This window comes from Triticum aestivum, chromosome 4B, assembly GCF_018294505.1.
Source record: "Triticum aestivum cultivar Chinese Spring chromosome 4B, IWGSC CS RefSeq v2.1, whole genome shotgun sequence".
In the NCBI taxonomy this organism is placed as follows: Eukaryota; Viridiplantae; Streptophyta; class Magnoliopsida; order Poales; family Poaceae; genus Triticum; species Triticum aestivum.
Genome location: NC_057804.1, coordinates 592,122,867 through 592,146,952, shown reverse-complemented (window position 1 = coordinate 592,146,952; position 24,086 = coordinate 592,122,867). Strand labels below are relative to the sequence as shown.

Below are 24,086 nucleotides of genomic sequence, written 5' to 3'. Positions count from 1 at the left end.
TATGTTATGCATTGTATTCATACCAATTAAGAAACTCGTAGAACTTCTCGTCCCTGACTTGTACGCATGGTGCAAACCCTAGCCAGTGATCTAGAGGCCAAAACGATTGTGGAGTTGACACTTTCCCTCTGCGATTTGGAGATTTGGCTTACTCTTCGTAGTACCAAAGGCAAAATTCTCCACAATTTTCTACTGGCCTACCGACCACGGACTACCAAACGTACGTGATGCAGCAGCTGACTAGTCGTTGGACCCAATCTTGACGTTGGACGCAACGTGTCTCGAAACTAGTCGTTGGACCTTCCCCTGGTTTTACTTATTATAAGGGAAACGTTTGCGTACGGCAGACCGGCCGATCACGCCGCGTCACGTACCTTTTGATCGCTTCACGTGGGCATCTGGGTCCATCCCACCGCCTCCCCTTATCCTTTTATATCCTTTCCTCGGTTTAGCACATCCATTCGTTTCCCAATCTCTTCCTTCCCCAATCTCTCTGATTCTAATCCCCGCTCACCGCAACCACTCCTTGCCAGCCATGGTCAGCCACACCACGGCAATCTTCCCCGGCGAGCTGGAACAGCCATGGCGTTGACCAGACAACAATCAAGCGGCGCTGCAAACCAGCAGCCGTCGGTGATGGAGAAGACACGCTCCGGTGCTGCGACGGCTGGCTTTTTTGCTGGAAGCATGCCGGCGAAAAGTTACAACCAGCGTTGCCGGTGATGGAGATGGCAGGCTCCGGTGCTGCAACCGGCTAGGTTTTTGCTGGAAGCGGCCAATGAAAAAGCTACCTGCACAGCGGCCAATCGACGGTCGGCGATGCTACAATCGATGGTCGGCGAGCTGCAACCGCGCCGTCGCTACCAATGTTGGAACCATCGAAGCAAAAAGCTGGAAGCAGCGGCGCAAAAAGCTGCAACCGGCAAACGATTTTGCTACATTCATCATGGCGGACCTGCGACCCCGCGACGACGGTGACATTTTTGCTGCAACCGTCGTCTGATTTTGCTACTATCGGCGAGGTAATTTGCTACATCCATGGTGGCGGAGCTGCGATGCCGGCGACCAAATTTCTTTTTGCAGCAACTGTCGTCTGATGTTGCTACTATCGGTGAGGTAATTTGCTACATCCATGGTGGCGGAGCTGTGACGCCGGCGACCAATTTCTTTTTTTGTGGCCACCACTAGTGTTTTTTGCTACTACCAACGATGTATTTTGCTACATCCACTCAATGTCGTTTACTGGTGGTCGTCGGTCGTAGCGAGCATCGACGACGAGTGGCGGCGGCGACACATTGGGTGCCGCAACCATGGAGCGTCGACGGGGGGAGTTGCAACCGTCTGAGGTGGAGCTTGCAACTGAAAATTAACTAGCGAGAAGGTTCTCCGGCGAGCAGCAGAGGGGCTACAAGGAATAGAGGTGCAAGCGGCCGACGGCCGGCAGCCGTTCCCCTCGCCGAGCTGCACACGAAGGCGGAGCCGCCGAAGCAGCGGCGTGGGGATTTTTTTGGGATTCGTTGGGAGGAAGAAGACGGGTCAAGGAAAGGCTAGACCGGGCCGAATAATGTTTTTTGGACGGCTGTACTGTACCAGATCCAACGGCTGGGGCCGGACCGGCCGAACCTAGCGCCGCCGGCGCCTAGTACTGGCCTTATTATAAAGATCCAATCTTGACGTTGGAGGCAGCAGCTGCCCACGACGCGGTGCCGCTGCGTGAAGGGATCAACTTTGCGCGGCGCCGTCCCCGCGCGCCAAGATCTCCACCTGTAACGCTGACAGCCTGCTCTCTCGCGTCGTTTCTGCCCATGACGACAGCCCGAGTCTCGAGCGTTACAGCTGTTGCCTACCTTAACCGACATTTTAGAATCGCCTCTATAAATACCAGCCTCCCATCCCAATTCACAACTCGCAGCTCAAGTACAGCTTCTACACACAGAGCCTAAGCATCCCATCTCATCTCCTCTCCAAATCACCGTCAGCAGCTACCAGATGGCTCGCTTCGCCGTGCTCGCCGCCACCATCGCCCTCCTCGCCGTCGCCACCGCCGCGCAGGGTCCCATACCGGCGCCCAGGATGGCACCGCTCCCTGCACCTCCGGCGAGGTCTCCGGCAACCGCCCCTGCGCCGGTCTCCACCCCGCCCACCGCCGCGTCGCCGTCCCCGATGGCCTCTCCGCCGGCCCCGCCCACCGACGCGCCGACCGACGCTCCCTCCGCGATGACACCCTCCACGGTCTCCGCCACGCCCTCCGGCGCCCCCGTCGGTGCCCCCACCGGCACTCCCGCGAGCTCTGCCGTGTACTCGTCCGCCGCCAGCTTCGTTGCAGTGGCCGGAGCGGTCGCCGCCGCCATCGTTTTCTAGAGGCAGCGATGACCCTGCTACTCTACTTTGTCTATACAGTTTCAGTGTTTCTGAGATTCTTTTATTGTAGACGGAGGAAAGGTTACACGACATTGCGATGTAATCTTGTGACGAGATTATTACGAATATAAAATTCTTTCATTTGTGAGTACTTTATATTCTCCTCTCGTGGATGTGTATTTTCCTTTTTTCCAGCTTAGTTTCTGATATGCTGCGGGCTACAAATTCAATTCAGCATAATTCTGTCCTGGTACTTTGTTCTGGCATGTTGCTTAAACGGCATTTTGGCATGTTCTTCCCAGGTTGTAGTTCTCTGACATGTACTGGTATAGAAGTGGGGGAAAACAGCATTAACGACTGTATAACACAAGAAACCGGCTGTTTTACAAATTCCAAAGCTTTTCTCCCAATTTAAAATTAACCGTGTGCAATCTATGTTGTATAGTTGTCGCTTCTCCGACATCTTAGTTCGAAGTGACAACGGTCACATTAAAACGTCTAAGACATCAATATGATCTTCAAGTTCCCAGAAGAATTAGCAGATTCTAGTTTCCGGAAGAAAACAAAGGAGTTTCGTGTATTTTTACAAGAGAATCTAACATATGTGACATGTTAAATTATGAGGAAAATGATACAAACAATGACCTCAGAGAATGCTTTGTCATGTGGACTCATTTGCCCCCTCCCACCAACCCCCCCCCCCCCCCCCCCCCCCCCCGGTCCAGCTGCTGCACGACATCCGCCGTCCTGTTTGGCGGCTAGGCCGCCCGCGTGTTCCTCCCCCCGTCCGCCTCTAGCCCCGTGTTGGCCCAACTCCCTCCTTGCTACTGTCCGTCGAGGCGGGCGAAACCCTTGGGGAAGGTAGGCGTGGCTCGGTCCCGCCTGGTGCAGGCCACCCTCCATCCCCGACAGAGCCTCCTCTGAGCTACGTGACGACCACTGCTTGTGTGTGCGGTCACGGTGATCCTCTGGCAAGGCTGGTGAAGCTTCGCGATGGATCTTTGTCGACACCGCTCCTGTCCTAGCGTATTTGGACCTATGTTCTCCAACGTCCTTGGTTGCGTCCTCTACTGGCGCGGTTTCGGTCCCAGTGCACTGGCTGTTGCGTCCCTTCCAACTTTGGTTTGCCAGCTTTCTGGTGGCTCCGCCTCTGGCAGCACAGATCTGCGCTCCCTTTCGGCTCCAAATTGCCAGCGATGTCAGACGTCATACTTCCATCCGTTTCGGCTCTCTACCTCGCTGCCTCTTCGGCCTTGTCCACCTACATGTCATGTTGGCTCCAAAGCTTGCGTTTTTCGTCGCCGGCAGGTGCAAACCCACCCTCTTGTGAGGTAGCGGTTGACAAACAGGTTGGCTATGACATCTTCGGACCCTTATCTGGTGGCTTTGGGATTAATCGGACTCAGGCCAGGCACTCCATGCTCTGCTTGCCGATGCTTGCACGATGACACTCGTGGGTGTCATTTCCCTTCCTGGAGGCGGTGTCATGGACTTTATCCATGCCCCTCTACGAGCATTAGGGGAAACCTTAGGTCTGGTTCCCCGGATCGGATGGCGACGACATCACGACATTGTTTTCCTTCTTGAAAGCGCTATCTTGTTTGCTCGTGGTGTTCCCGGTGTTGGATTAGGAGATGTTCGATGTCCCACTGATTCGGCTGGCTCCTCTAGTTCTAGGTTTTGTGGGTTTAGTTATGTCCTTTTCCCCTGTTCGGACTGATCACCCCATCTCTCTCTGCTTCGGCCACCATGTTGATCCCTCCTTGCGTATATGTCATTTCTTGTATCCTTTATTGTACTCATTCTTCTCTCTTCTCTCAATAGAAAAGATATGCAAGCTTTGCGTATTTATGAAAATGTGAATTCGTTTGGGAGGGTCGTTTTGGCTCTCGGCAGCTTATGCTCACGAATGAACCCCCCCCCCCCCCCCCCCCCCCCCCCCGCCCGCCCGCCGGTCCAGCTGCTGCACGACATCCGCCGTCCTGTTTGGCGGCCAGGCCGCCCGCGTGTTCCTCCCCTCGTCCGCCTCTAGCCCCCCTGTTGGCCCAGCTCCCTTCTTGCTACTGTCCGTCGAGGCGGGCGAAGCCCTTGGGGAAGGTAGCTATGGCTCGGCTCCGCCTGGTGCAGGCCACCCTCCATCCCCGACAGAGCCTCCTCTGAGCTACGTGACGACAACTGCTTGTGTGTGCAGTCACGGTGATCCTCTGGAAAGGTTGGTGAAGCTTCGTGATGGATCTTTGTCAACACCGCTCCCGTCCTGGAGTATTTGGACCTATGTTCTCCAGCGTCCTTGGTTGCGTCCTCTACTGGCGCGGTTTCGGTCCTAGTGCACTGGCTGTTGCGTCCCTTCCAACTTTGGTTCGCTGGCTTTCTGGTGGCTATGCCTCTGGTAGCACGGATCTGCGCTCCCTTTCGGCTCCAAATTGCCAGCTGTGTCGGCCGTCATACTTCCATCCGTTTCGGCTCTCTACCTCGCCGCCTCTTCGGCCTTGTCCACCTACATGTCATGTTGACTCCAAAGCTTGCATATTTCGTCGGCGGCAGGTGCAAACCCACCCTCTTATGAGGTAGCGGTTGACAAACAGGTTGGCTCTGACATCTTCGGACCCTAATCTGGTGGCTTTGGGATTACTCGGACTCAGGCCAGGCACTCCATGCTCGGCCTGCCGATGCTTGCAGCAGCGACACTCATGGGTGTCATTTCCCTTCCTGGAGGCGGTGCCATGGACTTTATCCATGCCCCTCTACAAACATAAGGGGAAACATTAGGTCCGGTTCCCCGGATCGGATGAAGACGGCATCACGACATTGTTTTCCTTCTTGAAGGCGCTATCTTGCTTGCTAGTGATGTTCCCGGTGTTGGATTAGGAGATGTTCGATGTCCCACTGATTCGGCTTGCTCCTCTAGTTCTAGATTTTGTGGGTTTAGCTGTGTCCTTTTCCCCTGTTCGGGCTGATCACCCCATCTCTCTCTGGTTTGGCCAGCATGTTGGTCCCTCCTTGCGTTTATGACATTTCTTGTATCCTTTATTGTACTCATTCTTCTATCTTCTCTCAATAGAAAAGATATGCAAGCTTTGCGTATTTATGAAAATGTGAATTCATTTGGGAGGGTTGTTTTGGCTCTCGGCGGCCTATGCTCCCGAATGAACACCCCCCCCCCCCCCGCTCGCCGGTCTAGCTGCTGCACGACATCCACAGTCCTGTTTGGCGGCTAGGCCGCCCGCGTGTTCCTCCCCCCGTCCGCCTCTAGCCCCCTGTTGGCCCAGCTCCCTTCTTGCTACTGTTCGTCGAGGCGGGCAAAGCACTTGGGGAAGGTAGTCGTGGCTCGGTCCCGCCTGGTGCAGGACACCCTCCATCCCCAACAGAGCCTCCTCTGAGCTACGTTACGACCACTGCTTGTGTGTGCGGTCACGGTGATCCTCTGGCAAGGCTGGTGAAGCTTCGCGATTGATCTTTGTCGACACCACTCCCGTCCTGGCATATTTGGACCTATGTTCTCCAGCGTCCTTGGTTGCGTCCTCTACTGGCGTGGTTTCGGTCCCAGTGCACTGCTTTTGCGTCCCTTCCAACTTTGGTTCGCCGGCTTTCTGATGGCTCCGCCTCTGGCAGCACGGATCTGCGCTCCCTTTCGGCTCCAAATTGCTAGTGGTGTCGGCCGTCATACTTCCTTCCGTTTCGGTTCTCTACCTCGCTGCCTCTTCGGCCTTGTCCACCTACAAGTCATGTTGACTCCAAAGCTTGCGTTTTTCATCGGCGGCAGGTGCAAACCCACCCTTTTATGAGGTAGCGGTTGACAAGCAGGTTGGCTCTGACATCTTCGGACCCTGATCTGGTGGCTTTGGGATTACTCGGACTCAGGCTAGGCACTCCATGCTTGGCTTGCCGATGCTTGAAGCGGCGACACTCATGGGTGTCTTTTCCCTTCCTGGAGGCGGTGCCATGGACTTTATCCATGCCCCTCTACGAGCATCAGGGGAAACCTTAGGTCCGGTTCCCCAGGTCGGATGGTGATGACATCACGACATTGTTTTCCTTCTTGAAGGCGCTATCTTGCTTGCTCGTGGTGTTCCCGGTGCTGGATTAGGCGATGTTTGATGTCCCACTAATTTGGCTTGCTCCTCTAGTTCTAGGTTTTGTGGGTTTAGTTGTGTCCTTTTGCCCTGTTCGGGCTGATCACCCCATCTCTCTCTGCTTCGGCCACCATGTTGATCCCTCCTTGCGTTTATGTCATTTCTTGTATCCTTTATTGTACTCATTCTTCTCTCTTCTCTCAATAGAAAAGATATGTAAGCTTTGAGTATTTATGAAAATGTGAATTCATTTCGGAGGGCCTATTTGGCACTCGGCAGCCTATGCTCCCGAAATAACACCCCCCCCCCCCCGCCCGCTGGTCCAGCTGCTGCACGACATTCGCCGTCCTATTTGTCAGCTAGGCCGCCCGCGTGTTCCTCCCCCCGTCCGCCTCTAGCCCCCCTGTTGGCCTAGCTCCCTTCTTGCTACTGTCCGTCGAGGCGGGCGAAGCCCTTGGGGAAGGTAGCTGAGGGAGTCCCGGACTAGGGGGTGTCCGGATAGCCGAACTACCATCATCGGCCGGACTCCAGGACTATGAAGATACAAGATTGAAGACTTCGTCCCGTGTCCGGATGGGACTTTCCTTGGCATCAAAGGCAAGCTTGGCGATACGGATACGTCTCCTACCATTGTAACCGACTCTGTGTAACCCTAGCCCTCTCCGGTGTCTATATAAACCGGATGGCTTTAGTCCATAGGACGAACAACAATCATACCATAGGCTAGCTTCTAGGGTTTAGCCTCCTTGATCTCGTGGTAGATCTACTCTTGTAACCCACATCATCAATATTAATCAAGCAGGACGTAGGGTTTTACCTCCATCAAGAGGGCCCGAACCTGGGTAAAAACATCGTGTCCCTCGTCTCCTGTTACCATCCGCCTAGACACACAGTTCGGGACCCCCTACCCGAGATCCGCCGGTTTTGACACCGACATTGGTGCTTTCATTGAGAGTTCCTCTGTGTCGTCACTGATAGGCTCGATGGCTTCTTCGATCATCAACGACGATGTAGTCCAGGGTGAGACCTTCCTCCCCGAACAGATCTTTGTATTCGGCAGCTTCGCACTGCGGGCCAATTCGCTTGGCCAGCTGGAGCAGATCGAAGGCTACGCCCCTGGCCGTCAGGTCAAATTTGGAAGTTTGAACTTCACGGCTGTCATCCACGGGGACTTGATCCTCGACGGATTCGAGCCACAGCCGAGCGTGCCGTACTGTCACCATGGGCATGATTTAGCTCTGAAGCCGGACAGTACCCTGGAGGCCGCACTCGAAACCACTCCGATCTTCAATTCGGAGCCAGCTCCGCAGATCGAGGATGGATGCCTAGACACCGCCTCGGGGGCTGCAACCTCTACGGCGATAGAGCCGAACACCGATCTTGTCCCCCATGAAGCTCGTGACTCCGAGGTGCCAGACTCCTTGCCGGACTCCGGACCTCCCGCGCCCCTCCAGTCGAATCCGATTGGGCGCCGATCATGGAGTTCACCGCGGCGGACATCTTTCAATGCTCACCTTTTGGCGACATCTTGAGTTCGCTATAGTACCTCTCGTTATCAGGAGAGGCCTGGCCGGACTGTGGCCAGGACGGTTGGGATGCGGACGACGAAGAAATTCAGAGCCCACCCACCACCCACTTGGTAGCCACTGTCGATGATCTAACCGACATGCTAGATTATGACTCTGAGGACATCGACGGTATGGACGACGATGCCGGAGACGACCAAGAACCAGCGCCCACCGGGCATTGGAAAGCCACCTCTTCATACGACATATACATGGTGGATATCCCAAAGGATGGGAACGGCGAAGGAATAGCGGAGGATGACCCCTCCAAGAAACAGCCCAAGCGCCGGCGTCAGCGGCGCCGCTCTAAATCCCGCCATAGCAAGAATGAGGATTCCGGCACCGGAGACAATAATACACCGGATAGCGCCGAAGACAACCCACTCCAGCAAGATCCAGCACAGGAGGAGGGGGACGCCAGCCCTCATGAGAGAGCGGCCGAAGAAGAGGTAGAGGACTATATGCCTCCCTCCGGAGACGAGGCAAGCCTCGACGACGACGAATTCGTCGTGCCTGAGGATCCCGTCGAACAGGAGCGTTTCAAACGCAGGCTTATGGCCACGGCAAACAGCCTCAAGAAAAAGCAGCAGCAGCTTAGAGCTGATCAAGATCTGCTAGCCGACAGATGGACCGAAGTCCTCGCGGCCGAAGAGCATGAACTCGAACGCCCCTCCAAAAGCTACCCCAAACGTAAGCTGCTCCCCCGATTAGAGGTGGAGGCATATGATCCCGCTTCACCAGGAGACAATACGGCTGATCGACCACCCCGTGGTCGCGACAGAGAGGCCTCAAGGCCCTTCACTAGACCCGTACCCCGGCATCGCTCGAAAAGCACAAGGCCACAGGGGAACACTCCGGACCTGCGAGACATATTGGAGGATAAGGCAAGACAATCAAGATCGATCTATGGATCACGTGGGCGCCCCACGATACGTGACGATCACCGTCACCCCGGACACAGTAAGTCCGGCCGGGCCGAACACAACAGACAAAGCTCTTTTGAGCTCCGTCGCGATATCGCCCAGTACAGAGGCGCCGCACACCCACTGTGCTTCACAGATGAGGTAATGGATCATCAAATCCCAGAAGGGTTTAAACCCGTCAATATTGAATCTTATGATGGCACAACAGACCCCGCGGTCTGGATCGAGGACTATCTCCTCCACATCCACATGGCCCGCGGAGACGATCTCCACGCCATCAAATATCTCCCACTCAAACTTAAAGGACCAGCCCGGCACTGGCTTAACAGCTTGCCAGCAGAGTCAATCGGGAGTTGGGAGGACCTGGAAGCCGCATTCCTCGATAACTTCCAAGGCACGTACGTGCGACCACCAGATGCAGATGACCTAAGCCACATAATTCAGCAGCCAGACGAATCGGCCAGACAATTCTGGACACGGTTCTTAACCAAGAAAAACCAAATCGTCGACTGTCCGGATGCCGAGGCCCTCGCGGCCTTCAAGCATAACATCCGCGACGAGTGGCTTGCCCGGCACCTGGGACAGGAAAAGCCGAAATCCATGGCAGCCCTTACATCACTCATGACCCGCTTCTGTGCGGGTGAGGACAGCTGGCTAGCACGCAGCAACAACCTCAACAAAAATTCTGGCAGTCCGGATATCAAGGACCGTAGTGGCAGGTCGCGTCGCAACAAAAACAAACGCCGCATTAACGGCGATAACAGTGAGGATACGGCAGTCAATGCCGGATTCAGAGGCTCTAAACCCGGTCAACGGAAAAAGCCATTCAAAAGAACAACTCAGGGTCCGTCCAATTTGGACCGAATTCTCGACCGCTTGTGCCAGATACATGGCACCCCTGAAAAGCCAGCTAACCACACCAATAGGGACTGTTGGGTGTTCAAGCAGGCAGGCAAGTTAATTGCCGAAAACAGCGACAAGGGGCTACATAGCGACGACGAGGAAGAGACCCGACCGCCGAACAATAGAGGACAGAAGGGTTTCCCCCCACAGGTGCGGACGGTGAACATGATATATGCCACGCACATACCCAAAAGGGAGCGGAAGCATGCACTCAGGGATGTATACGCGATGGAGCCAGTTGCCCCGAAGTTCAATCCATGGTCCTCTTGCCCGATCACCTTTGACCGAAGGGACCACCCCACCAGCATTCGCCATGGTGGGTTCGCCGCATTGGTTCTAGACCCAATCGTCGATGGATTTCATCTCACCAGAGTCCTGATGGACGGCGGTAGCAGCCTAAACCTGCTTTATCAGGACACGGTGCGCAAAATGGGCATAGACCCCTCAAGGATTAAACCTACCAAGACGACCTTTAAAGGCGTCATACCAGGTGTAGAAGCCAATTGTACAGGCTCAGTTACACTGGAAGTGGTCTTCGGATCCCCGGATAACTTCCGAAGCGAGGAGTTAATCTTCGACATAGTCCCGTTCCGCAGCGGCTATCATGCCTTGCTCGGACGTACCGCGTTCGCAAAGTTCAACGCGGTGCCGCACTACGCATACCTCAAGCTCAAGATGCCAGGCCCTAGAGGAGTCATCACGGTCAACGGAAACACTGAACGCTCCCTCCGAACGGAGGAACATACAGCGGCTCTCGCGGCAGAAGTACAAAGCAGCCTTTTAAGGCAATTCTCGAGTCCGGCTGCCAAGCGGCCGGACACAGCTAAGCGTGCCCGGAGTAACCTACAACACGACCACCTGGCACGTTCCGAGCACGCGTAGCAGTGCGGCCCCAACCCCAGCCCCTGTAAAACATTAAGACAGACCCTTCGCGTACTCCATTACGCTCTGAAGATACCATGGGCATGGGGCAAGGGGCTCGACCACGATAAGCCCAGACTGCGGCTCAACCGCACCAGGGGCTCTTAAGTGTGTCGTTTCTTTTTCTTTTCCTTTTATTTTTTACCTACAGGACTCCGTTCGTCAGAGGCCCTGTCCGGCAGCAGACATGCCGAACCCACGATGCAACAGCCAGGGAAGGAGAAAGGCTACAACGAAAATCCAGGTGGTCTCCATCATGAGCATTAAATCTGTTTTATGCATTATTCCGTAGCCTACCCCTGGAGGGGGACATGTTAAACAGTCCCATCCCTTGCTTACCGCACCACTTGTATCGTCCTGCACTTACAGCAGTTTTTATTGAATAAAGCAATGCAGCACATTTTTGCTTCTAATTGCATTTCTTTCTTACACATATGTTCATCTATGACATGTTGCATCCGTACGTTTTGGTACGGCTAAATACACCAGGGGCTTATGTTTCCCGCGTTATGGTGTGATAAGTCCGAACACTTTCACAAGTGCGGCACCCCGAACTTATAGCATTATATGCATCGGCTCCGAATCATGTTCTTGGGTCAATAGTTGGGTTTGCCCGGCTCCCATGTTTTGGTACCTTACGTTCCGTTTTATCGGCTAAGGTAGCACTGGGAGAACCACTGCGATTGCGCCCCAGTTGAGCTGGGTTAACGCCTCAGTGGAGAAAGCTAAAAGACCGTCATGATGAGGCGAGAGCTGGTCGCTGTTCGAGAGGTTCTTTACGAGTCCCTAAAGACTGCCGCTTAGAGCAAGGAGTCGGATACTGTCCGGCCAAGGCGTGGATAGCGCCCCAAATTCGGCCTTCCGAAAACTAGGGGCTTCGCCGAAATTTAAAATTATAGAATTCTATGGCTAAGTGAGAGTGTTCAAGCATTATAAGTCCGGTTGCCTTGTTCGTTGTGTTGAGCGCCTCCCTCGATGGACCCAAATATGGGAACAAGAGTGCCCAAATTTATCCTGAACACCCCAGCACTCAAGGCATGGGGGCTGAAGCCGACGACCTGCCATCTCTCAGATTTGATAAATAGCCGCAGAGAAGGTAATATTTTAAATTAACAAGTGTTGATTCGTGCATATGAACTTAGTTTTCAGCGCACAGGATAAAAAAACGCGAGTCTACTCAAAAACTTCTTCTTTGGAGCACTCACCCGCAATAATTCGGGCGCCCTTCAGCACACTCTTATAATACATCTCGGGCGTACGATACTCCTTGCCCTCTGGTGGTGGGTCCGTCACAAGCTTCTGGGCATCCATCTTGCCCCAGTGCACCTTTGCGCGGGCAAGGGCCCGACGGGCACCTTCAATACAGGCGGAGTGCTTGATGACTTCAACCCACGGGCACGCATCCACCAGCCGCCGCACCAGGCCGAAGTAGCTCCCAGGCATGGCCTCCTTAGGCCACAGCCGAACTATGAGGCCCTTCATGGCCTGTTCGGCCGCCTTGTGGAGCTCGACCAGCTGCTTCAGCTGGTCGCTAAGGGGCACCGGATGTTCGGCCTCAGCATACTGAGACCAGAAGACCTTCTCCGTCGAGCTCCCCTCCTCGGCCCGGTAGAATGCGGCAGCATCGGACACGCTGCGAGGAAGATCTGCGAACGCTCCTGGAGAGCTCCGAATTCGGGTAAGCGACAGGTAATTAACACTCACATGCTTACTTTGCATGAAAAATGCCTTACCCGCTGCTATTTTCTTTACCGCCTCGATCTCCTGGAGGGCCTTGTAGGCTTCGGCCTTAGCGGCTTTGGCACTCTCAAGAGCCGTTGCAAGCTCAGACTCTCGAGTCTTCGAGTCACGCTCCAGGCTCTCATGTTTCCTCACGAGATCCTGGAGCTCTTGCTGTACCTCCGCCACCCGCGCCTCCTGTTTCTCTCGCTCGGTGCGCTCCGCAGCCGCATTGCGTTCGGCCGCGGCCACCGCCTCCTTCAGGGTCGCCACCTCGTTAGTGGCCCCTGCAATACCCCAGTTATCCTTGTCATTTTTCTTGCAACCAAATCCTTTTCTGTAAGGTACAATTTTCATAAGGTATTACTCACCTTCTTTTTCCTCGAGCTGCTTCTTGGCATGGCCGAGCTCGTTCTCGGACCGCTCGAGGTTTTCCTTCAAAGTATTGACCTCCGCAGTCAGTGCGGCAGAGGTCAGCAGCACAGCCTGCAATCCCATATTGACATATTTTCATGACTCCTGCGTTTATCTTTCTAAAGATCCTCAGTCCGGCTTTTCTTTCCGAACACCGAACCGAGCATCAGGGGCTACTGTCTATGCGGTACCATTTTACATATATTGAAATTCTTACCTCAAAGCCTGTTAGAAGGCTGCTGCAGGCTTCGGTCAGCCCGCTCTTGGCGAGCTGAACCTTCTGAATCACCGCACTCATAACAGTGCGGTGTTCCTCTTCGATGGAGGCGCCGTTGAGCGCCTCCAGCAAATTATCCGGCACCTCCGGTTGGACGGAGGCAGCCGGCGTCGCGGTCTTGCCCTTCTTACGAAGGGGTCGCCCGCCGGACTCCGGAGCCACTATGGGTTCCGGGGCTGAGTCCGGTGCAAAGTCCGGGAGGTTGTCCTGCGACACCTCCGGGGCCCTCTCCTCCTGGTGGGTCCCTTCCTGGGATCCCACCTCGGCATCGTCCGCATCACGGGGGGTGGAGGCAGTCGGAAGAGAATCCATATCCGACGCCCCTAAGGACCCGCTCGACGAAGTGGGGAGATCATCCTTAGGCGGACTGCAGGGTTGTATGCGGCATTAGAAAGACATAATGTGGCGGAAAACGAAAACCTTGAAGTTATTCGGGAGTCCGGATACTTACGATCTCGCCAGAGGCTTGGCCCTTGGAGGCCAGTCCTCGTCGTCGTCACTGGCGTTGGCGGAACAGTCCGGGGGAAGAGTTTTTCCCCTCTTGGACCCTTCGGCCTCCCTTGTTGGGGAGGCCTTCCTTTTCTTCCCTCCCCCCGCTGGGGGAGAGGCTTTCTTCTTCTCCTCCTCGCCTTGGTGGGAGGAGTCGGCCTCGGATTCATCGTCCGATAGCACCTGAAAACGGGAACTCTTCCGAGTCCCCGTGGCCTTCTTCTTGGCCTTCTTCTCCGGCACCACGTGGGGTGCCGGAGCCAGCAGCCCCGTTAGGCGGGCGTCAGCTGGGTCCTCTGGCAATGGGGCCGGACAGATAGCCTGTGCGGCCTTCTTCAGCCAGTCCTGTCAAAGGAAAGGGAGTTTAGATCCCGCATAGAGTCAAACTATGAATAACAAGCGTCCCGTAAAGGACAATATCACTTACCTCGTCAGCTGGACGCTGCGAGCTGAATCCGCGATCTTCGGTAGCGGATGCGGGAGCCTCGGCGCCCTTGAACAGCACCTTCCAGACCTCTTCGTACGTAGTGTCGAAGAGCCCATTCAAAGTCTGGTGCTGCGCCGGATCGAACTCCCACATATTGAAGCCCCGTCGTTGGCACGGGAGAATCTGGCGGATGAGCATGACCTGGACTACGTTGACAAGCTTGAGCTTCTTGTCCACCAGCTTTTGGACGCAGGCTTGGAGTCCGGTCAGCTCCTCCGAATCGCCCCAAATCCGGCCGCTCTCTTTCCAGGAGGTGAGCCGTGTGGGGATGCCGGATCTGAATTCGGGGGCCGCTGCCCATTCGGGATCACGCGGCTCGGTGATGTAGAACCACCCCGATTGCCACCCCTTGATGGTTTCCACAAAGGTGCCCTCCAGCCACGTAACGTGGGACATCCTGCCCACCATGGCGCCTCCGCACTCCGCTTGGCTGCCCTTCACAACCTTCGGCTTGACACTGAAGGTCTTGAGCCACAAGCCGAAGTGGGGCTGGATGCAGAGGAAGGCCTCGCACACGACGATAAACGCCGAGATGTTGAGAATAAAATTCGGGGCCAGATCATGGAAATCTAGGCCGTAGTAGAACATGAGCCCCCGGACAAAGGGATGAAGTGGGAAGCCCAGTCCGCGGAGGAAATGGGGAAGGAATACTACCCTCTCATGGGGCCTGGGGGTGGGGATGAGCTCTCCCTCGTCGGGGAGCCGATGCGCGATGTCGCTGGACAAGTATCCGGCGCTGCGCAGCTTCTGGATATGCCCCTCCGTGACGGAGGAGGCCATCCACTTGCCTCCCGCTCCGGACATATTTGGAGAAGGTTGAGGTGAGATGTGCGGGCTTGGGCGCTAGAGCTCGAGTTCGCAGAGATGGATAAGCCAAGGAGGAAGAAGGCGCAGGTAAAAAGGTTGGATCTTTATCCCCTTATATGGGCGGACAGAAACACGCGTCCCCACCGGCCTGGTAAAACTCGCTTATCTCCCAAGCGTCACAATCAATGGCGCGGTTGGGTTACCCACGTCCGTATTGATGGGAATCCCGGAATAAGGGGAACACGATCTCTGCTTCGACAAGACGTGCCAAGGAAACCGCCTCGCTAAACGCGCTGAGGTGGAACAATAAAAACAATTCGAGTAAAGGCTTGGAAGTGGTGTGACGTTACGCCACAGAATACGTCAGCAGATTGATCTTGTGTAATATTATTCTCTCTACGGTGGTATGTGGAATTTATTTTTGCAGAGCCGGACACTATCCTGGTGTTCACAATCTTCTATAAATTATTCGGAGGAGGAACCCGTCTTGCAATGCCGAAGACAATATGCGCGCCGGACTCGTCGTCATTGAAGCCTGGTTCAGGGGCTACTGAGGGAGTCCCGGACTAGGGGGTGTCCGGATAGCCGAACTACCATCATCGGCCGGACTCCAAGACTATGAAGATACAAGATTGAAGACTTCGTCCCGTGTCCGGATGGGACTTTCCTTGGCGTGGAAGGCAAGCTTGGTGATACGGATATGTAGATCTCCTACCATTGTAACCGACTCTGTGTAACCCTAGCCCTCTCCGGTGTCTATATAAACCGGATGGCTTTAGTCCATAGGACGAACAACAATCATACCATAGGCTAGCTTCTAGGGTTTAGCCTCCTTGATCTCGTGGTAGATCTACTCTTGTAACCCACATCATCAATATTAATCAAGCAGGACGTAGGGTTTTACCTCCATCAAGAGGGCCCGAACCTGGGTAAAAACATCGTGTCCCTCGTCTCCTGTTACCATCCGCCTAGACGCACAGTTCGGGACCCCCTACCCGAGATCCGCCGGTTTTGACACCGACAGTAGCCGTGGCTCGGTCCCGCCTGGTGCAGGCCACCCTCCATCCCCGACAGAGCCTCCTCTGAGCTACGTGACGACCACTGCTTGTGTGTGCGGTCACGGTGATCCTCTGGCAAGGCTGGTGAAGCTTCACGATGAATCTTTGTCAACACCGCTCCCGTCCTGGCGTATTTGGACCTATGTTCTCCAGCGTCCTTGGTTGCGTCTTCTACTGGCGCGGTTTCGGTCCCAGTGCACTGGCTGTTGCGTCCCTTCCAACTTTGGTTCGCCGTCTTTCTGATGGCTCCACCTCTAGCAGCACGGATCTGTCCTCCCTTTTGGCTCCAAATTGCCAGCGGTGTCGGCCGTCATACTTCCATCCATTTCGGTTCTCTACCTCGCTGCCGCTTCGGCCTTGTCCACCTACATGTCATGTTGACTCCAAAGCTTGTGTTTTTCATCGGCGACAGGTGCAAACCCACCCTCTTATGAGGTAGCGGTTGAAAAGCAGGTTGGCTCTGACATCTTCGGACCCTTATCTGGTGGCTTTGGGATTACTCGGACTCAGGCTAGGCACTCCATGCTTGGCTTGCCGATGCTTGCAGCGGCGACACTCGTGGGTGTCATTTCCCTTCCTGGAGGCGGTGCCATGGATTTTATCCATGCCCCTCTATGATCATCAGGGGAAACCTTAGGTCCGGTTCCCCAGATTGGATGTCGACAACATCACGACATTGTTTTCCTTCTTGAAGGCGCTAACTTGCTTGCTCGTGGTGTTCCCGGTGTTGGATTAGGAGATGTTCGATGTCCCACTAATTCGGCTTGCTCCTCTAGTTCTAGGTTTTGTGGGTTTAGTTGTGTCCTTTTGCCCTATTCGGGCTGATCACCCCATTTCGCTTTGCTTCGGCCACCATGTTGATCCCTCCTTGCGTTTATGTCATTTCTTGTATCCTTTATTGTACTCATTCTTCTCTCTTCTCTCAATAGAAAAGATATGTAAGCTTTGCGTATTTATGAAAATGTGAATTCATTTGGGAGGGCCGTTTTGGCTCTCGGCAGCCTATGCTCCCGAATGAACATCCCCCCCCCCCCGCCCGCCCGTTGGTCCAGCTGCTGCACGACATTCGCCATCCTATTTGGCAGCTAGGTCGCCCACGTGTTCCTCCCCCCGTCCGCCTCTAGCCCCCTATTGGCCCAGCTCCCTTCTTGCTACTGTCCGTCGAGGCGGGCGAAGCCCTTGGGGAAGGTAGCCGTGGCTCGGTCCCGAATGGTGCAGGCCACCCTCCATCCCCGACAGAGCCTTCATACATCTCCAACGTATCTATAATTTATGAAGCATTCATGCTATTTTATTATTTGTTTTGAATGATTATGGGCTTTATTATACACTTTTATATTACTTTTGGGACTAACCTATTAACCGGAGGCCCAACCCATATTGCTGTTTTATTGTCTGTTTCAGTATTTCGAAGAAAAGGAATATCAAACGGAGTCCAAACGGAATGAAACCTTCGGCAGCGTTATTTTTGGGAAGAATATCATCCTGGAGACTTGGAGTTTACGTCAGAAGATCCTCGAGGAGGCCAGGAGATAGGGGGATGCCCCCCCTACTAGGCGCGCCCCCCTATCTCGTGGGCCCCTCGAGCACCTCCCGACCAACTTCTTTCGCCTATATAAGCCTACGTACCCTAAAAACATCGAATATCAAGATAGATCAGGAGTTCCGCCGCCGCAAGCCTCTGTAGCCACCAAAAACCTCTTGGGAGCCCGTTCTGGCACCCTGCCGGAGGGGGAACCCATCACAGATGGCCATCTTCATCATCCCGGTGCTCTCCATGACGAGGAGGGAGTAGTTCACCCTCGAGGCTGAGGGTATGTACCAGTAGCTATGTGTTTGATCTCTCTCTCTCTCTCTCGTGTTCTCTCTATGGCACGATCTTGATGTATCGCGAGCTTTGCTGTTATAGTTGGATCTTATGATGTTTCTCCCCCTCTACTCTCTTGTAATGAATTGAGTTTCCCTCATGAAGTTATCTTATCGGATTGAGTCTTTGATTTGAAAACACTTGATGTATGTCTTGCCGTGTTTATCTGTGGTGACAATGGGATATCACGTGTCACTTGATGTATGTTTTGGTGATCAACTTGCGGGTTCCGCCCATGAACCTATGCATAGGGGTTGACACACGTTTTCGTCTTGACTCTCCGGTAGAAACTTTGGGGCACTCTTTGAAGTACTTTGTGTTGCTTGGATAGATGAATCTGAGATTGTGTGATGCATATCGTATAATCATGCCCACGGATACTTGAGGTGACAATGGAGTATCTAGGTGACATTAGGGTTTTGGTTGATTTGTGTCTTAAGGTGTTATTCTAGTATGAACTCTATGATAGATTGAGCGGAAAGAATAGCTTCATGTTATTTTACTACGAACTCTTGAATAGATAGAACAGAAAGGATAACTTTGAGGTGGTTTCGTACCCTACCATAATCTCTTCGTTTGTTCTCCGCTATTAGTGGCTTTGGAGTGACTCTTTGTTGCATGTTGAGGGATTGTTATATGATCTATCTATGTTACTATTGTTGAGAGAACTTGCACTAGTGAAAGTATGAACCCTAGGCCTTCTTTCCTATCATTGCAATACCGTTTACGCTCACTTTTATCGCTTGCTACCTTACTCTTTTTATAATTTCAGATTACAAATACCTTTATCTACCATCCATATTGCACTTGTATCACCATCTCTTCGCCGAACTAGTGCACCTATACAATCTACCATTGTATTGGGTGTGTTGGGGACATAAGAGACTCTTTGTTATTTGGTTGCAAGGTTGTTTGAGAGAGACCATCTTCATCCTGCGCCTCCTACGGATTGATAAATCTTAGGTCATCCACTTGAGGGAAATTTGCTACTGTCCTACAAACCTGTGCACTTGCAGGCCAAACAACGTCTACAAGAAGAAGGTTGTGTAGTAGACATCAAGCCTCCTTTGAGCTACGTGACGACCATTGCTTGTGTGTGCGGTCACGGTGATCCTCTGGCAAGGCTGGTGAAGCTTCGCGATGGATCGTTGTCGACACCGCTCCCGTCCTGGCGTATTTGGAACTATGTTCTCCAGCGCCTTGGTTGCATTCTCTACTGGCGCGGTTTCGGTCCCAGAGCACTGGCTGTTACGTCCCTTCCAACTTTGGTTCACCGGCTTTCTGGTGGCTCCGCCTCTGGCAGCACGGATCTGCGCTCCCTTTCGGCTCCAAATTGCCAGCGGTGTTGGCCGTCATACTTCCATCCGTTTTGGCTCTCTACCTCGCCGCCTCTTCGGCCTTGTCCACCTACATGTCATGTTGACTCCAAAGCTTGCGTTCTTCGTCGGCAGCAGGTGCAAATCCACCATCTTATGAGGTAGCGGTTGACAAGCAGGTTGGCTCTGACATCTTCGGACCCTGATCTGCTGGCTTTGGGATTACTCGGACTCAGGCCAGGCACTCCATGCTCGGCTTGCCGATGCTTACAGCGGCGACACTCGTGGGTTTCATTTCCCTTCCTGGAGGCAGTGTCATGGACTTTATCCATGCCCCTCTACGAGCATCAGGAGAAACCTTAGGTCCGGTTCCCCGGATCGGATGGCGACGGCATCACGACATTGTTTTCCTTCTTGAAGACGCTATCTTGCTTGCTTGTGGTGTTCCCTTGCGTTTATGTTATTTCTTGTGTCCTTTATTGTACTCATTCTTCTCTCTTCTCTCAATAGAAAAGATATGTAAGCTTTGCATATTTTATGAAAATGTGAATTCATTTGGGAGGGCCGTTTTGGCTCTCGGCAGCCTATGCTCCCGAATGAACATTAAATTCAAAATAAATGTTTTTTTAAAATCTGACCTTTTTTTTTAAATGTTCATGTTAGTATAACAAGCTTGCTTGATAATTTCCATAGGAAATGGGATAGGAGTGCTTCGTCTGCGAAAAAAAGAAAATTAAGTGCAACATTTCAATGTAACATTTTTAGGCTATTTTTGCACAAGTTAAAATGCTAAAGCTTTCCACCTAAAAATTTGCAGGTAATATTTGGGTGTGACCGTAAATACATCTAATTTATTTTGATTTTTTATATTTGAAAAAAAAAGCATTTTGGAGCATTTGACATATCTTGTGTCATTTCCAAAACCCATAGTAAACTTGTTATTTACTTCCCTGCTCATTATCGGTATGTAATACATTAAAGTGGGGACAAAGGCTGCCACAAGTGTGTTGCTCCCCAATATAAACTAAAATTGCATGTCTGTATGGGTCCTGCAGAGGAACAAGTCATGTGAGAGCGATGTGTTATGCCCGTGTTGATAGAGAAGAAAAAAAAGTTACAAAATTAGGACATCTATGTCAAAAAGGTCAAAATAAGGGTAGAAACTAGAATTCACTTTTTCTTGGCAGCCTACCACATTTCATCTCTAATTTATTGCTCCTTTTCCATTATGCTCTAACGTCCTTTGCACTCGCGGTGCACCGTATCTTCTGTATTGTACTCCCTCTGTCCGTAATTACTTGTCGTAAAAATGTAAGTATTTAGACGTATTTTAAGTTTTAGCTGAGACAAGTAATTCCGAACGGAGGGAGTATATGATATGAATGAATGTATCTAAAACTTAAAATACGTCTAAATACTTACATTTTTCCATGTAACATTTTTGTGACAAGTAGTTCAGGACGGAGGAAAATATCTACGAATTAAGAAACTGATCTAGATAGAGGCCAAACGGTTGTGGAGTTGGCCATTGGCTCATTTTCCCCTCTGCAATTTGGCTTATTCTCAGTACTAGTATCAAAGGCAAAATCCTGCACAAATTTTCTACTGGCCTACAGACCACCAAACATATAGTACGTGATGCCGCAGCTGACTCGAAGTCTCAATGGAAAAATGGTGATCCAATCTTGACGTCCGACGCAAGTCGCAACGTGTCTCGAAACTAGTCGTTAGACCTCCCCTAATCACTATTCTTTAGATGAGATCCAACCTTGATGTTTCGACGAAGCAGCTGCTCAGGACGCGGTGCCGCTGCGCGAAGGGATCGACTTTGCAGTGCACGGCGCCGTCCCCGCGCGCCAAGTTCTCCACCTGTACGCGGATAGCCTGGATTCACGCGCCGTTGATGACTTCGCTGCCCATGACGACAGCCTGAGACTTGAACGTGACAGCTCCCGGCTGCCTCCGGCTATGATAAATACCAACCTCCTCCCTCCATCCCAATTCACAACTCGCTGCTCAAGCACATCTTCTAGCCTTGTACACACAGAGCTAAGCGTCTGCTTGCTTCATCTCATCTCGGCCTCTCCCGATCACCATCGGCGGCTACCAGATGGCTCGCTTCGCCGTGGTCGCCGCAATCATCGCCCTCCTTGCCGTCGCCACCGCCGCGCAGGGCCCCATGCCGGCGCCCAGGATGGCCCCACTACCGGCGCCTCCGGCGAGGTCCCCGGCCACTGCCCCTGCGCCTGTCGCCACCTCGCCCACCGCCGCGTCGCCGTCCCCGATGGCCTCTCCCCCGGCCCCGCCCACCGACGCGCCGACTGACGCTCCCTCAGCGATGACGCCGTCCGCGGTCTCCGCCACACCCTCCGGTGCCCCCACCGGCACTCCCGCAAGCTCTGCAGTGTACTCGTCCGCCGCCAGCTTCGTCGCAGTCGCCGGAGCGGTCGCCGTAGCCGTCATGTTCTAGATGGAGGGACGACTCTGCTTCGTCTTGTCCATAGAATTTAGATTGTTTCTGCGGATTCTTTATTAGAGACCGAATGGAGATTACACGACATTGCTATGTAATCTTGTTACACATGCATGAGATTATTATGAATATACAATTCTTTCATTTGTTTCCTTATATTCTTCTCCCGTGGTTTTTGTATGTGTGTCTGTTTTTCTCAGCTTATTATCTGATATGCATTATTCAGTTTTACTGGTAGGAGCAGGGAAAATCTGCATCGACGGCTGTAGAACACATAGGAGACTCGCCTTTCTTAAATTAGTATACTGCCACCATTGCCCTCCTTCGTTGGCACCACCAAATTCACCCTCTTCCCCGTCCCTGTTGCCGAAAAACTCACACCCCATCGCCCCCTTCGCCAGCCGCCGTCCTCTCTTCCCCGTTACCATGTCGGTTTGGTTGTGCCCACCTTTGCCTGACGAGACCAAAGAGGACTGCATCGAGGGAAAGTTCTTGGAGAGGGCATGAGAATAATTAGAGTGGGTCGATGACAGCCACGCTCAAAAAGAGAGGACATGAGAATAATTAGAGCGGACTTAATTATTCTCACCGCTCTTGAGAAACCAAGGGAAATTCCAGTGCCAAATATGATCATAATTTATGATACGCCTCATATAAATAACCGACAAAAAGTGAATACAAAAAAGTTCAGAAAAATTAGAAGTGAACACGGAAGTTCGCTAGTAGCTTGCAAAATCACAGGATGATGCAATGGCCGTCGGGCTGCTCCTCGTAGCACACGATGGCCGCGCCAGGGTACGGCGGCATCGGCCGGGGACAGCATGCATTGCCGGGGCCGGAGCAGCAGCAGGGCGGCGCCGGCTTGGGCGTTTCAGGCTTCTTTGGTTCGTCGGGCTTCTTGGCCGGCTCGGGCTTCTTCTCCTCCACCTCAGGCCCGACGCTGACGACAACCGCCGTGAACTTGGCCTTCCGCAGCGCGCTCGCAAGGCACACCACGTCCACGTCCCCCACCACGGTCAGCGTCCCCTTCTCGCCGTCCACCGCCATCGACTTGATACCTGCATTACAGCTGATGGTCGACCACGAACTTGGAAATAAACACGCGGTCCTTGGTTTCTGCAAGTTTATGCGTACCTGGGAGCTTAGCGACGACGCTCATGGCGCCGGCCTTGCACCGCTCGGCGGTGATGTCCACCTTGAGCACGATCTTCTGCAAAAAACCAAATGAACAAATGCAGAGTTAAATCAGAGTTAGCATTGACAAATGGTTTCGATAGTGGGGCTGGGGAAGCGGCTCTTACCTTGGACATGGTGATTGGTGATCAATGAACCGGAGGAAGAGAGAGGTGGAGGCTTTGCTGTTCTTTAGTTGAGCTCCACAATTGTGACTTGTGACAGGTCGTCACACTAGCATTATGAGTCGACATGGCAACCTGTAATTCGTGTCTCCTCTGGTTGAGCATGTAATGATAGCGCGGAAGTCAACACCTTAACGAACTCGTTATGTTCGGTGCACTACAGAAAACACGTTTTCCATTTCGTCATGTTGTCGCAGGCTAATTCGTTCAAGTAAAAGTAAAACCTTGTGTTTCTCATAACTGCCATTGTTCACGCAGAAAAAAACTACTACTGTTTTTTTCCGAGATCAATAGTAGTTTATTCCATTAAGATAGTGTTACTATCTTTCGGCAAGAGATCCTCAATACATGGGGTCATCCGCCAAGCCACGCAGTCGTCGATTGCTCAGAGCAACTATACCTTGCCAGCTAATCTGCAACGCTATTCTGAGATCTATGAAAGTTATGTGGAATATACACTCTATCGTCATAAGGGACTTGACTTCAGCTACTAAATAACCATAAACCGGTCTATCTAAACTTTTTTCGTGAATACACTGAGCAGCGTATCATTCCATTGATAGGTGGAAAGAAAAAAGAGTAAGGGTGCAGCTCTCACAGGCGTACACACAATGGCGTCTGAGAGAGTGCAGAGCAAGCAGCGAAGTGGGATGATCAACCTCAATACAACATGGTCAGGTTACAGGGATAATTTTATCTAGTCCTCTATCGCCGGCCTTGGCCCACTGGCGCGCCTCGTTCTTGATCAGCTGCACGAGCTTGTCCGTGGAAGGTCGGGCGCCGTCAAAAGTGGCCGCATTTCGGTGCTTCCAGATCGCCCAAGCTGTGAGAGCGATGATGCAGTTTAGGCCTCGCCTAAGGCTGTCCGAGGATGACACTGTGGCCTGGAGCCACCAGTCGAAGAAGGCGGTCGAGTCCAGCATGGGTGGTCTAACTAGTCGACACCATGAGAGAACCTCATGCGAGGTGATCCGCGAGATGACACAACCGACCAGGAGATAGTCGATAGTCTCTAGCTTTTGAGAACAGAAGATGCACTCTGGGTCGTGCGGGAGGCCGTGCATCGCACGACGCT

General features: G+C 52.9%; 3 protein-coding genes across 3 annotated transcripts; 2 read left to right on the top strand and 1 right to left on the bottom strand.

The window, feature by feature from the left end:
* Positions 1–477: 477 nt before the first annotated feature.
* On the top strand, positions 478–2,512 carry LOC123089315 (classical arabinogalactan protein 4-like). Its single transcript, XM_044511025.1, has one exon. The coding sequence runs from the start codon at positions 1,990–1,992 to the stop codon at positions 2,359–2,361; it is 372 nt and encodes a 123-aa protein (XP_044366960.1). The 5' UTR covers positions 478–1,989; the 3' UTR covers positions 2,362–2,512.
* Positions 2,513–21,174: 18,662 nt separating this feature from the next.
* Positions 21,175–21,809, top strand: LOC123089314 (arabinogalactan protein 1). Its single transcript, XM_044511024.1, has one exon. It carries the CDS (start codon positions 21,291–21,293, stop codon positions 21,648–21,650), a length of 360 nt encoding a protein of 119 aa, XP_044366959.1. The 5' UTR covers positions 21,175–21,290; the 3' UTR covers positions 21,651–21,809.
* A 463-nt stretch (positions 21,810–22,272) lies between these two features.
* On the bottom strand, positions 22,273–22,928 carry LOC123089313 (heavy metal-associated isoprenylated plant protein 43). The gene is made up of 2 exons (XM_044511023.1): positions 22,788–22,928; positions 22,273–22,711 (listed from the first exon to the last, which is right to left on the bottom strand). The coding sequence occupies exons 1-2, from the start codon at positions 22,810–22,812 to the stop codon at positions 22,389–22,391; spliced, it is 348 nt and encodes a 115-aa protein (XP_044366958.1). The 5' UTR covers positions 22,813–22,928; the 3' UTR covers positions 22,273–22,388.
* Between the last annotated feature and the right edge of the window lie 1,158 nt (positions 22,929–24,086).